The following is a 13,601-nucleotide window of genomic DNA, read 5'->3' as shown; positions in this document are numbered from 1 at the left end:
CCCCGCTGTGGGTAGGTCGCAAGCACATACACACACATGCGAGAACATGCAAACACACACAGATACACATCATACAGACAGGAGAAGACGTGTTGTGGCCGCCAGGTTGCAGGGTCTGGCTCCCACACTCCTCCTTTCACTTGTTCCCTCGCTTCCTGTTATTATCGTGGCAGACCGTGAGACAGCGTCTACTTTGCTCCCCAGTAATACCTTTAGAAGTGCATTTGGATCTGACTTCCTGTGTCAAGGCGCTGTATTGAAGCACATGACATAAGTGTACAGTACATCTCTGAGCTCTGTGATGCGGGTGGGGCCCTAAATCCCTGACTTACGATCGATCATAAATGGATAAATGAAAACCATTACCATGTCAGATTCAACCCTCCTAGGGCCTGTAGTACTGTAGACACTGTAGTATTTAAGGCCAGGACCTGACCATGTGACCTGATCAGGAAAAGTCCCCTAGCCCCTACAGTCCATAGCTAGGGCCTGGAGTTTTCTCTAGTCAGGTAACATACATACACAACTCCTGGCCCCACACAGAGCATTCAAGTAATAGTAGAGAGAAGTACTCTAAGTACACGTAACTGCCAAATTAAAGGAAACACGTGTGGTGGCCCAACGGGCTATTAAGACAAGTTAGGTTAGTGTTTCCTTTATTTTGGCAGTTACCTGTATAACATAACAGTCATTCTGACTTACCCAGTATCCTGAGTTGAGTGACGGCTCCGTGCAGACCGAAGAACATCCACAGGGGCCGGGAGTTGTCCACACACACTTGCATCCCCGCGTTGGTGCCATTGTGGCTCAAGATCACCTCCCCTTCCTGGTTGACCAGGAAGCCCAGTATATCACTGCTCTGGAGCAGCGTGGGCACTCGGCACACGGCCCAGAATTCCTTGCGGTCGACTAACGCCTCCGGGTTGTAGGGCAGGTCGCTAGGGCGCAGCACGGCGGGGTCGCATGATGTCACGCCGTAGGACAGCGATCCCGACCTAGCCGGGCTCGACTTGGTCACCTTGATGAACACGGTCTCGCCGGTACGCAGTGGCCGGTCAGTGAAGACGAGCGTTCGCTCCTCTCTGGCGTGCTCGGATCTCGCCACCGTCTGCTCGTCGAGCGTCTTGATGTGGGCACCGCGGAGGGCGTGGAAATGGAGGTCGCTTTCGAGGGAGTGTGGGAGGACAGAGGACTGCTGGGTGTTGAGGGAGTTCTGGGGGATGGGGCAGGAGGCGGAGGGAGGGGCCAGGTGGAGATGGACGTGGTTATGTGGGTGGGCTGGGCCAGAGCCGTCCGCTTCTTGCAGGTTGAGGTCACAGAGGCTGACAGAGAGGCGGGATTCATCTGCCTCGCGGCGGAGAGAGGAGGAGCGCACGGTGGTGAAGGAGCGGGGACGGAGGAAGTCGGGAGGGACGATCTCACTCTCTGGAAGAAAAGAAGAAGGGAGAGAGAGGGAGAGAGCGAGGGAGAGAGAGAGCGAGAGAGGCAATTTTAGTTTCTATAATCATTGTAAATTGTGTTGAAATATAAAGGGAAAGAGAGACCATTATATCTGAGAAAGAGACGAAGAGAGATAAAATGAGGGATAGTCAACTAATAATAATTCTATAGTGTTGCTGTGTTGTCATTTGTTAGTGTTAGAATTATTTGACAGTTTATATAGCCGTTTCTGTTGCAATGTATTGTTTTGCCAACCTTGGAATATTCCTTGAATTGAAAAGAGAGAGAAACAGAGAGGAACAGAGAGATAATTAATGGAAGAGAGACACAAGCCAAGTACTAAAGAAAAGGCCCGAAATTGGCTGATGTTACAAACTAGTACGAGATGTAGGATATTGCTAATTAGCTGGTACAGCAGAAGAGGAACGTGTCATTTGGCTTGTTTAAAGATGTAGAAATTAAAAAAATTAATTAAAAAAATAGATTTGGTTGAATGCTTTAATATCAATAGGGAGCAGAATCATCTCATTTCACATGAGGAGGACAAAGTGCTTCATTAACCACCCTTGGATGATACCAAGAAAGAAATGAGTGTTTGTAAGACAGTGTGGGTGTATGTGTGTGTCTGTGTGTGTGGAGCTCCCTCCTTCTGCATTCCCAGCAGTCCATAGTACAGTATCATCCTTCTACAGTGAGCCATTTATATCTGCCAACACATGTCCCCCTTCACACAGTAGGGCGGGTAGTAGTGGCGCGCGCACACACACGCACACGCACACGCACACGCACACACACACACACACACACACACACACACACACACACACACACACACACACACACACACAGAGAGAATGCCCTGCTTATAGTCTCCCCCCTCCCCACCCCACCCCTGCTGGGCAGCTGCCTGCCTGAAAATAAGGTCTCTAAATGTGTAACCCCTCCACTCCCCATCAGCCCAGCGTTGGGAGAATTAGCCCTGGGGTGTATTCAATAGGAGCCAAACAGAACCAAAATGGAAGCAAATGGAACGAAAAGGGGAGGCACCTACAGTACCTGAATTTGTCAAATAGAAAATCTAGTTTTCGTTGCGAAACGTTTTCCGTTTGCAACTGTTTGCTACGGTTTCGACTAATGATTACACCCCTGTCGGCGCTGAAGAGACATCCCCATCACTCAGACAGAGAGAGGAGCAGGAGGGAGAGAGGGAGGGGGGAAGGGAGGCACAAAGAAGAGGGACAGTCATTGCTCAGAGGGTGTAAGTGGATAAGGAAAATGAGTGACCAGACTGACCACCTTTGTTGATGGACAGAGAGAGAGAGAGAGAGAGAGAGAGAGAGAGAGATTGGGGAGATGGATAGCAAGGTAAGCGGGGGAGGGAAAGAGAAAGAAAATTACATTGTTGACCACCTCCTCTGCGAGGGCAGGAGATCGAGAGAGAGCCCATCACTCAAAGAGCGACAGAACGAGACAGAGAGAAAGCGGGACCACCAGAAAATGATAGCGAGTGACCACCTCTTTTGAGATAGAAGGAGACCCCATCATTCAGAGTGAGGGAGCGGCAGACTGACAGAAAGAGAGAGAGAGAGAGAGAGAGAGAGAGAGAGAGAGAGAGAGAGAGAGAGAGAGAGAGAGAGAGAGAGAGAGAGAGAGAGAGAGAGAGAGAGAGAGAGAGAGAGAGAGAGAGAGAGAGAGAAAGGATAAAAGCTAGCATCCACCAGTCCTCCCAGGAGAGGTCTAGCCAGACCCATTTCACCCACTGCTCCCTCTGAGGCCTGTCCCAGAAAGCCTTTTAGAGGCCAGGGCCAGCTCTGGACATAGATAAACCTCTTACCCCTTAATTACTACTCTCACGAGGCCTGCCAGACAGCCTGCCTGAGTGTGTGTGTCTGTGTGTGTGTGTCTGCTAATAACAGCAGTGAAACCACAGAGATCTAAAATCTCTCAGCCTGTCCCATCTGAAAGGGCTGAAAGGGACCCTGGCCAGAGTGGGATTATCTTCCACTCGGAAAGCATTCAAATGTATTTTGTCCTCATATGGACACCGTACAAATGTGAATGCCTGGCAAGGCAATGTAGGGTATTTGAATGTGTGCCAGAAAACCAACTGCTGTCCATTTGTGAGCTATTCAGCATTTTGGTGTACAATTCCTTGTCCACTTCAATGTGATGAACGGTATGACATTTAAATGTGTTAACAGCCAGAGAACCTATGCTGTCAAATGCGGTGAGGAGATTCTAATTGAGAACCGGTTGCGACCTGTCAGGCTGACCAAGCTGGCTAGATTAGCAGAGCTTCGTCTTTCTTGTTGTTCACTAAGAAGATTATGTCCAGATTGTACAGGGGAAAAGAGAGGTTTCTGTTTTAGTGCTGGCTGCTATAAATGTTCGAGTCAAACCAGGATCCAGGAACCAGCTCCAACTCTTACACAATACCAGATCATTCAATCAAACCTCACTAAATCACTTCAAAGAGGCACTGTAATGGAATATTTCAGTGGCCTACTGAAAGGCAACAACTGACTTCCTATACTAACTTTACATTTGAGGAATTCAGCAAGAGCTCTTATCCTAATTGACGTACAGTAGTGAGTGCATACGTTTTCACACTTTTCCCCCCGTGGGAATCGAACCGATAACCCTGGCATTGCAAGCGCCACACTCTACCAACTGAGCCACACTTGCTACCTTTACATACTATACTGTGCGTGATTGACGGATGACATAATTAGGGGTTATAGGTGCTCATTTAGTCTATCAAAAGACCAGAGAACAAAGACACCTTACAGTGTGTGATCCTCCGTTTAGTAGTGCTGATTCAATGTAGATCATCCTCCAACTGCCATCCCTTTGATCAGTTCCCGCCTTTAAATCCTTGGTCTCAAAGTCATGTCAAGTGTCAATTAGCATTAGCGGCTAATGCACAGACGGCTCTGGAAACGGACTGTATTAATATTTCACGGGACTAAGGGACTTTAATTGTTCTATTTGATCTTTGTTGGGAGTATAACATGGATGGAACAGTGCCTTGAAAAAGCGTGCATTCGTCTCAGTGGCTGCTAATCGACCGTTAAACTAACAGCCCAAAAAGCACACAGTGCAGTTAGCACTGTTAGCGCCCGAGGCTAGCAGAGAGAGAGAGAGATGACTACCGCTAGCTTTTTATTCAATCTGATGCTTCCCACTTCCTCTATCCTCTCCTACTGTAGTGTCCAATAGGCTCTTAGTGGATGCCGCTAATGTAAATGAAGAAAATGATCAAAATATATTTCTATTTCATAAAACTTTTCATTTCCAAAACAGTCGAATGTAGAGGGGCTACCCTTCAATTAACTATTTCCTAACGAGGCGAGGAGACAAAGCACTTGGCAACATACTTAAGCCAAACGATTGGGGAAGGAACGGGATTCTCCCTTTGCGGTGGGAGTACGTGTGCGTGATCGCATGTGTGTAGCTCAGGCATACTAACTTCTAACATCCCCAATGCCAGCCCTGATTCCAATGCTGGACGAACTCTCACTCTCTAGACCAGGGATGGACAACTGGGGCCCGCGGACCAAAAATAAAGAAATATACAGTACCAGTCAAAGGTTTGGATACACCTACTCATTCAAGGGTTTTTCTTTATTTTTTAAAATATGTTCTACATTGTAGAATAGTGAAGACATCACAACTATGAAATAACACATATGGAATCATGTAGTAACCAAAAATATTATTTTTGAGATTCTTCAAAGTAGCCACCCTTTGATGACAGCTTTGCACACTCTTGGCATTCTCTCAACTAGTTTCATGAGGTAGTCAGCTGGAATGCATTTCAATTAATAGGTGTGCCTTGTTAAAAGCTAATTTGTGGAATTTCTTTCCTTCTTAATGCGTTTGAGCCAATCAGTTGTGTTGTGACAAGGTAGGGTGGGCATACAGAAGATAGACCTATTTGACAAAAAACCAAGTCCATATTATGTCAAGAACAGTTGAAATAAGCAAAGAGAAACGACACTCCTACCTATCTCTCCGATTTGGTCCTGCCGTACATATCTATACGTACGCTACGGTCACAAGACGCAGGCCTCCTTATTGTCCCTAGAATTTCTAAGCAAACAGCTGGATGCAGGGCTTTCTCCTATATATATACATTTTTATGGAATGATCTGCCTATCCATGCGAGAGACGCAGACTCGGACTCGACCTTTAAGTCTTTACTGAAGACTCATCTCTTCAGTAGGTCCTATGATTGAGTGAAGTCTGGCCCAGGGGTGCTAAGGAGAACGGCAAGGCACTGGAGCGACAAACTGCCCTTGCTGTCTCTGCCTGGCCGCCTCCCCTCTCTCCACTGGGATTCTCTGCCTCTGAACCTATTCCATGCCGTCCCTAGGAGGTGCGTCACTTGAGTGGGTTGAGTCACAGACGTGATCTTCCTGTCCGGTTTTGCACCCCCTCTGGCTCGTGCGGTGGAGGAGATCTTCGTGGGTTATACTCAGCCTTGTCTCAGGGTAGTAAGTTGGTGGTCTGTTGATATCCCTCTAGTGGTGTGGGGGCTGTGCTCTGGCAAAGTGGGTGGGGTTATATCGTGCCTGGTTGGCCCTGTCCAGGGGTATCGTCAGACGGGGCCACGTGTCCCCCGACCCACCCCTGTCTCAGTCTCCAGTATCTATGCTGCAATAGTCTATGTGCCGGGGGCTAGGGTCAGTTTGTTATATCTGGTATAATTGTAAGTATGCTCCCTCTAATTCTCTCTCTCCTTCTGTCTCCCCTCCCGGAGGACCTGAGCCCTTGGACCATGCCTCAGGACGACCTGCCCTGATGACTCCTGGCTCTCCCCAGTCCACCTGGTCGTGCTGCTGCTCCAGTTTCAATTGTTCTGCCTGCGGCTAGGGAAACCTGACCTGTTCACCAGACGTGCTACCTTGTCCCGGCCCTGCTGTTTTCGACTCGCTCTCTCTCTCTACCGCACCTGCTGTCTCGACCTCTGAATGCTCGGCTATGTAAAGCCAACTGACATTTACTCCTGAGGTATTGACCTGTTGCACCCTCTACAATCACTGTGATTATTATTTGACCCTGCTGGCCATTTATGAACGTTTGAACAATCTGGCCTTAAATGGCCATGTACTCTTATAATCTCCACCCGGCACAGCCAGAAGAGGACTGGCCAACCCTCAGAGCCTGGTTCCTCTCTAGGTTTGCTTCCCAGGTTCCGGCCTTTCTAGGGAGTTTTTCCTAGCCACCGTGCTTCTACACCTGCATTGCTTGCTGTTTGGGGTTTTAGGCTGGGTTTCTGTACAGCACTTTGTGACATCAGCTAATGTTAAAAGGGCTTTATAAATACATTTGATTGATTGATTGATTCAATTGTTTTTTCCCTTCATCAATCTACACACACTACCCCATAATGACTTAGAATAGTAGAATACACAAGGTGCAATTTAGAAATGTGGTTGTGAATCAGCAGTCACTCAATTAGCCCACGTCGGCAAAACATTTTTTAGATTGATCAATTAACGGTCAGCTATCTAAATTTGTAGTAAGTATGATCGGATTACTGACTGGGGCGGGGCCCAGTCATATTAAAAACTGCAAACATTTGCCTCCACCCTATGACAAAATGTGTAGAATTTCAGGAAATCCTTTATAAAATTGCTAAATCTTCTCCCCTCCCCATGGAAAAAAGTGTAACATTTAAGCAAACTTGCTTTACAACGGCAACAGGGAATGAATGTTAAAACGTAATTTATTTCTCTTTGCTGTCACTAACTTTTTTCTAGCGGGGAGGGGGGGGGGGATGCGGCTGCGGCCCCTCATGATGAGTTCTGTTTTTTTGTGGCCCCACCCCCATCAAAGTTGCCCATCCCTGCTCTAGGCTCACTCAAATCAAATCACCAGGGTCTTTGAGAATGACATCATCAAACGTAGCCGAGAGTGGCGTGTGGCTTTCTTTCATTACTGCAGAGCTCTGTCCTAAATTGGATTAGGGTTGGGGATAGACGTTTGGCACGACGAGGAATAGCTGAGAAACCCAGGGACACGAGGGAGGCACGGAGGAATGGAGTTTGGGAGGAGGGCATGATGATGACATGACTCAGGGGATAACGGGATTGAGGAGAAGAGACGGAGGGATGTGAAAGGAGAGGGTGGGATAGGAGGAGAGGAGTTGTGACAATGTCAGATTAGGAATGCTGAAAGAGGGGAGCAGCCCTCCTATTCACTCTCTCTCTCTCTCTCTCTCTCTCTCTCTCTCTCTCTCTCTCTCTCTCTCTCTCTCTCTCTCGCTTTCTTGCTCTCTCTCTCTCTCTCTCTCTCTCTCTCTCTCTCTCTCTCTCTCTCTCTCTCTCTCTCTCTCTCGCTCTCTCTTTCCACACACTCACTAACACTCAGCAGAATGAAAAAGCATGTACTGTAGCTCCCAGTCAAGTTCAGTGACGGTACATAGTGTGTCTACTGCGTACCATCTCTCCTGATCTGAGTCACTCTATGCAGAATTTGGTGCATGATCTGGTCTTACACTAGCTCTGGTCCAGGGCGTTCGCACCTTCCTCTACTTAGGGTAAAAATGTGTTAGTAGAGGAACGTGCTAGTGCCGTGGACAAGAGCTAGTCTTACAGTATAACAAATACAGCAACCATCATGAAGATGTACCATGAGATTCGACAAGGATAATTTTTTTCTGCCGAGCTGAATGTTGACATTCGTGAACACAGTTTCAAGATGTTAGGCTTTGGCCCAATTCTTCATGAAAGGAGGTCTCTGTAGACAAGGTCTAAATGGCAGTGCATGTTTACCTTGTGCCCCTATTGAGACGGAGAGAGGGAGGAGAATATGAGAGGGAAGATAAAAGAGGACGCTGTGCCTATGCTGAAAAAGTGGAGTGTGTGTTTGTGTATGTTTGTGTGTGTGTGTAAGTATGTGTATGTGTGAGTGTATGCGTGTAACTGCACCAGCTGCTGCCCACTCATCATGGTGCACCTGCTCTTTAAGCTAGAGACAAACTCCTTTGTCCCCATTGGTCCTTTTCAGATAGGCTGCCCACAGATGTGCGTTCTCATTGGCCGATTGGCCGAGGGCACAGATTTGCAATTGCAGCTCTCTGAAAGAAGCTTCAAACAAAGTGGGCACTCTGGCCTCTCACTGACACACGCACACACGCACGCACGCACGCACGCACTCTCTCTCTCTCTCTCGCACGCACGCACGCACGCACGCACGCACGCACGCACGCACGCACGCACGCACGCACGCACGCACGCACACACACACACACACACACACACACACACACACATACACACACACACACACCATCCCAATCTAACCCTGTTAAGGAAACTAACTGTAATGGGGACACAGAGTGAGGCAGCTGTAGTCAATACACTAGGAGAGAGAGAAAAAAACGTATTTAAAATCCAAACACATTCAATTGAGAACCAAATGCAGCACCTGTTGGGCTAAACCAACAAATATACAAAATGGAGGAGGGGAGGGGGGTGTTTGGGCTCTTTCTCTGAGCATTTGATTGGGATTGGCAGTGAAGCTAGCAGGCTACTAATGCTGTGTGTGTGCAGGGAAGAGGAGGGAGGAGAGGGAGAAGAAGGAGAGGGATAGGCTGGCTGGCTTAGAGGCTTTGCTAGCTTTCCACATGAAAAAATACTATAGTATTTACTGTAGTATACAGTAGTATTTACAGTTAACTATAGTATAAATACTGTAGTAAAATAACTGTAGTATATACTATAGTAATTAATGTAGTGTTTTGACGGATTGTAGTATACTGTAGTATTTATTGTAGTTCTTTTGTGGACTGTAGTATACTGTAGTATTTACTGTAGTGTTTTGGGGACATTACTGTAGTTTTTACTATAGTGTTCTTGTTTTATTATCTTTGACATATAAGTGGAGGCTTTCTCCTTGAGGACACCTACTGGAGAAATACTAAAATAAGACATTTTCTATAACCTGTAGGGAACACAATATATGGTCTTTATGTGGCATGTAGGTTTCTTACTTATGGGTGGCATATATTGCGATATGGGGGGGAGGGGGGCAGGGTATATGCACATTAAATACTGTAGTATTTAGTATTGTTTAAAAAGTGTAGTGTTTTTGCAGACTGTTGTGTTTTTGTGGACATTTCTGTAGTATTTAAGACAGTGTTTTTCTTGCAGATAATACTGTTGTATTTACTATAGTATTCTACACTATACTTCAACATTCTATAGTAAGTACACATGATAGAGGGATTCTACAGTGTGTATTATAGTATTCTACCGTTTACTACATAATTCTATAGTAAGTATTATAGTGTTCTATAGTCAACTGTAGTATTTGTTACGTGGGTTTAGCAGAGCGAATGTGCCAGGGTCCGAGAGCCAACGTTGTGGCTCTCCCTGTGAGAGGGGGGATTTGCACAGTTATACATCTGGCTTCTCTCTCTCTCTCTCTCTCTCTCTCTCTCTCTCTCTCTCTCTCTCTCTCTCTCTCTCTCTCTCTCTCTCTCTCGGCTGTATTTACAAACTCTCAGAGATTCATAAGATGTGAGAGACTGATGGGAGTGGAGGATTGGGACGGGACTGAAAGGAGGAGAGGAGAAGTGGAGTAGGGAGGAAGGAGAGCTCACAGCTGTGTTCTTTTAGAAGCAGAGCTGCACAGCTGAGACGGGCGGGGATGGATGGGGAGAGACGCGGAGGGATGGGGAGGAGAATGCTCATGTTTGAGATGGTTCCCAGGAGAGACTAAGTGATGAAGAGATAAAGAGGGATGGAGAGAGGTGGAGAGAGAGAGTTGAAGAAGAGAGAGGTGGGTGAGAGAGGTAAAGAAGGATAGTGTGTGTGAGAGGGATAGAAAGAGAGAGTGATTGAGTGAGAGAGAGAAAGAGAGAGAGAGGGATACAGTGAGTGAGAGGGATAGAAAGAGAGAGAGTGACTGAGTGAGAGAGAGAAAGAGAGAGGAATACAGTGAGTGAGAGGGATAGAAAGAGAGAGAGTGATTGAGTGAGAGAGAGAAAGAGAGAGGGATACAGTGAGTGAGAGGGATAGAAAGAGAGAGAGTGATTGAGTGAGAGAGAGAAAGAGAGAGGGATACAGTGAGTGGATGGAAAGAGAGAAAGAAAAGAGATGAAGTGGAGAGAGAGAGAGAGAGGCAGCGAGGGAGGGTTTGAGGGATGTTTGGGATAGTGCCGTATACCCTGATACTCCCTGGCTTTGGGCCAGTCGCTCCCTCGCCTCGCCGGCAGGTCGATTTCGATCCCCCAGGCTGGAAAGATCAACAGCCTTTTGGGAGGCGACACACGCCACATGGCTCCAAAACAAAAGCCCAGGCACAAACGCTCTCCATAAGTCACAAAAGCCCCAGAAGCCCCGGTCCCTTAGGTCATCGGCAAAATTCAGCATGTGCAGCATCTCTCAACCAATCAGTGGTCAGGGCCTAAGCATTAATACATGAATAACTCCATCATAAGGTTCTTATATTAACTTTTACTGCCTCAGAAACCCGGATCCGGGAGCACCCCCCACCCCCCACACACTGATTAGCATAGATAGCATAGCTTCAGAAGTAGATAGTAGCATCTAAATATCATTAAATCACAAGTCCAAGACACCAGATGAAAGATACAGATCTTGTGAATAAAGCCACCATTTCAGATTTTTAAAATGTTTTACAGGGAAGACAAAATATGTAAATCTATTAGCTAAACACGTTAGCAAAATACACCACTATTCTAACTCCATCAGTTTCTTACTCCTTCAGGTGCTATCACCAATTCGGCTCAACTAAGATATTGATAGCCAATAACCTATAAAAAAAACCATCAGATGACAGTCTGATAACATATTCATGGTATAGGATAGTTTTTGTTAGAAAAAAGTGCATATTTCAGGTAGAAATCACAGTTTACAATTGCACCGACCATCACAAATCCACTAGAATTACTAGATAGAGCAACGTGTATGACCAATTTACTCATCATAAAACATTTCATAAGAATAGACAAAGCATAGCAATGGAAAGACCCAGATCTTGTGATTCCAGACAATATTTCAGATTTTCTAAGCGTTTTACAGCGAAAACACAATAAATCGATAAGTTAGCATACTACATGTGAAAACGTTACCAGAGCATCGATTCCAGCCAAAGAGCGCTATAACGTAATCACCGCCAAAAGATATTAATTTTTTCACTAACCTTCTCAGAATTCTTCCGATGACACTCCTGTAACATCATTTTACAACATACATATACAGTTTGTTCGAAAAGGTGCATATTTAGCCATACAAAACCGTGGTTACACAATGAAAATACTAGGAAATCAAGCCTCAATATGTCTGACGTCATCTATCAGAGTGATCTAGTTTAATTAAAAGCTAATCATATACTTGACTAAAAAATACAGGGTTGACAGGAATCGAAAGACAAATTAGTTCTTAATGCAACCGCTGATTTACATTTTTAAAATTATCCTTACTTTTCAATACAGGGTTGGCCAAGTGAAGCTATACAAAACAAAATGGCGAAAAATGCGTTTAAAATATTTCGACAGAAACACGGTTTATCATATTAAATATTGCTTACTTTGAGCTGATCTTCCATCATATTCTTGGGCAATGTATCCTTTCTATGTTATAAACGTCTTTTGGTCGATAGATGTCCTCTGTCCTTCGAAATGTCCACTAACAACGACCGAGACCGCGAAACGTTCCCAAAGCTAGAAAGTGCACGACAAATAAATTCCTCAGAATCGCACTAAACGGATATAAATTGCTATAAAACGTTTCAAATTAACTACATTATGATGTTTTTAACAACTATAACGACTGAAAACATGACCGGAGAAATATAGCTGGTTAGAAAACGATTTGGAACGAGACAGGTCCGATGGCCTTCACGCTTGAGGCGCACGTTGAGAAAGAGGGGTCTCTGTACATTTTTGTCATTTATAATGGCTGTGAACGTCCCATCGAGTTCATTGAAAACGTGATGACGTACAGACACCCAGAGGAAGACGTAGGTAGTGTCGGTTTCTTCATAGCATTCACTGTGGCCTTATAAACAGACCCCAGATCAGAGGTAAAAATTTCTGAAATCTGAACCCTGTCATGAAAAGTGCTGTAAAAATTGTTCTGTACCACTCAGAGACAAAATTTCAACTCCTATAGAAACTATAGACTGTTTTCTATCCAATAATAACAATAATATGCATATTGTACGATCAAGAATTGAGTACGAGGCAGTTTAATTTGGAAATGTAAAAAAAAAAATAATGCTAACAGCTCCCCCTATTGACAAAAGGTTAAAGCCCCTCTCAGTCGGTTTTCCTCCTGCTCGACTGTTCCAACCCGACCGTGGCAGGTCTGGGTTCAAGTACTATTTACAATTTTTCAAATACTTGTGAGTGTTTGCTCTAACTGGCTGGAGTGCAAGATGGGCAGGGTTTGCAGTATTGAGGCTATTCTGTTGGTTCCATTAAGCCAGTCTAACTCAATTAAGCACAGATAAAGTATTTGAAGTTATTTCGAGTAGTATTTGAACCCAGGTCTGGACTGTGGTGGGGACAGAGCTGTTATTTGGCTAATCATTTATTGCGTCAAAAGGGGGGAATTAATTCCAGCCAATGTAAGGGACTGCCTTTGACTCGGATTGAATGTATTGTCTTGCAATCTTCTATGCATCAGCTATATGTTTAGACAGGGCTATATAAATTGTGTTGTTTCCCACACTTCATAATAGTAGTCCATTGTACGGTGTCCATTTTGGGACGTGAAAGACATGAAGTACAACGTCAGGAAGGACAACATAAATCTTGGCATTACACCTCTGGTGTCTTCCCACTGAGCACAGACGACCAGTTCAACGTCTAGTTTGGATTTACATTTGGTTGAGATGTCAACTAATGTCAATTCAATCCGGAAACAACAAAACATTTCACCATGTTATTGGATTTAGGTTAAAAGTTTGGTGAAAAAAGGACAACATTCCTTGACGTTGACGACTTTTTTTCAAATCCATTCAGTTTTACAAGTTGTATCAACGCCTCCACATTGAATTATTTTGTTGAAATGACGTGGAAACAACATTGATTCAACCAGTTTTTGCCCGGTGGGTTTAATCTACTTCAGAATGTCCTATAAAATAGGAAATTAGTATTAAACTCAGTCAGCATAATCTCAAAT

The 13,601-nt window shown here is 45.1% G+C and overlaps 1 protein-coding gene across 1 annotated transcript in view; it reads right to left on the bottom strand.

Annotated features, from left to right (window-relative positions):
- Positions 1–13,601, bottom strand: part of LOC139568540 (E3 ubiquitin-protein ligase NEURL1-like) — a 68,831-nt gene that overhangs the window by 15,036 nt on the left and 40,194 nt on the right. The window contains exon 4 of the mRNA XM_071390441.1: positions 703–1,425. Coding sequence (XP_071246542.1) covers positions 703–1,425 — 723 coding nt within the window. The remainder of the gene's footprint in view (positions 1–702; positions 1,426–13,601) is intronic.

Source organism: Salvelinus alpinus, chromosome 2 (genome assembly GCF_045679555.1).
Source record: "Salvelinus alpinus chromosome 2, SLU_Salpinus.1, whole genome shotgun sequence".
Lineage (NCBI taxonomy): Eukaryota > Metazoa > Chordata > Actinopteri > Salmoniformes > Salmonidae > Salvelinus > Salvelinus alpinus.
This window is presented reverse-complemented; position numbering and strand designations above follow the sequence as displayed.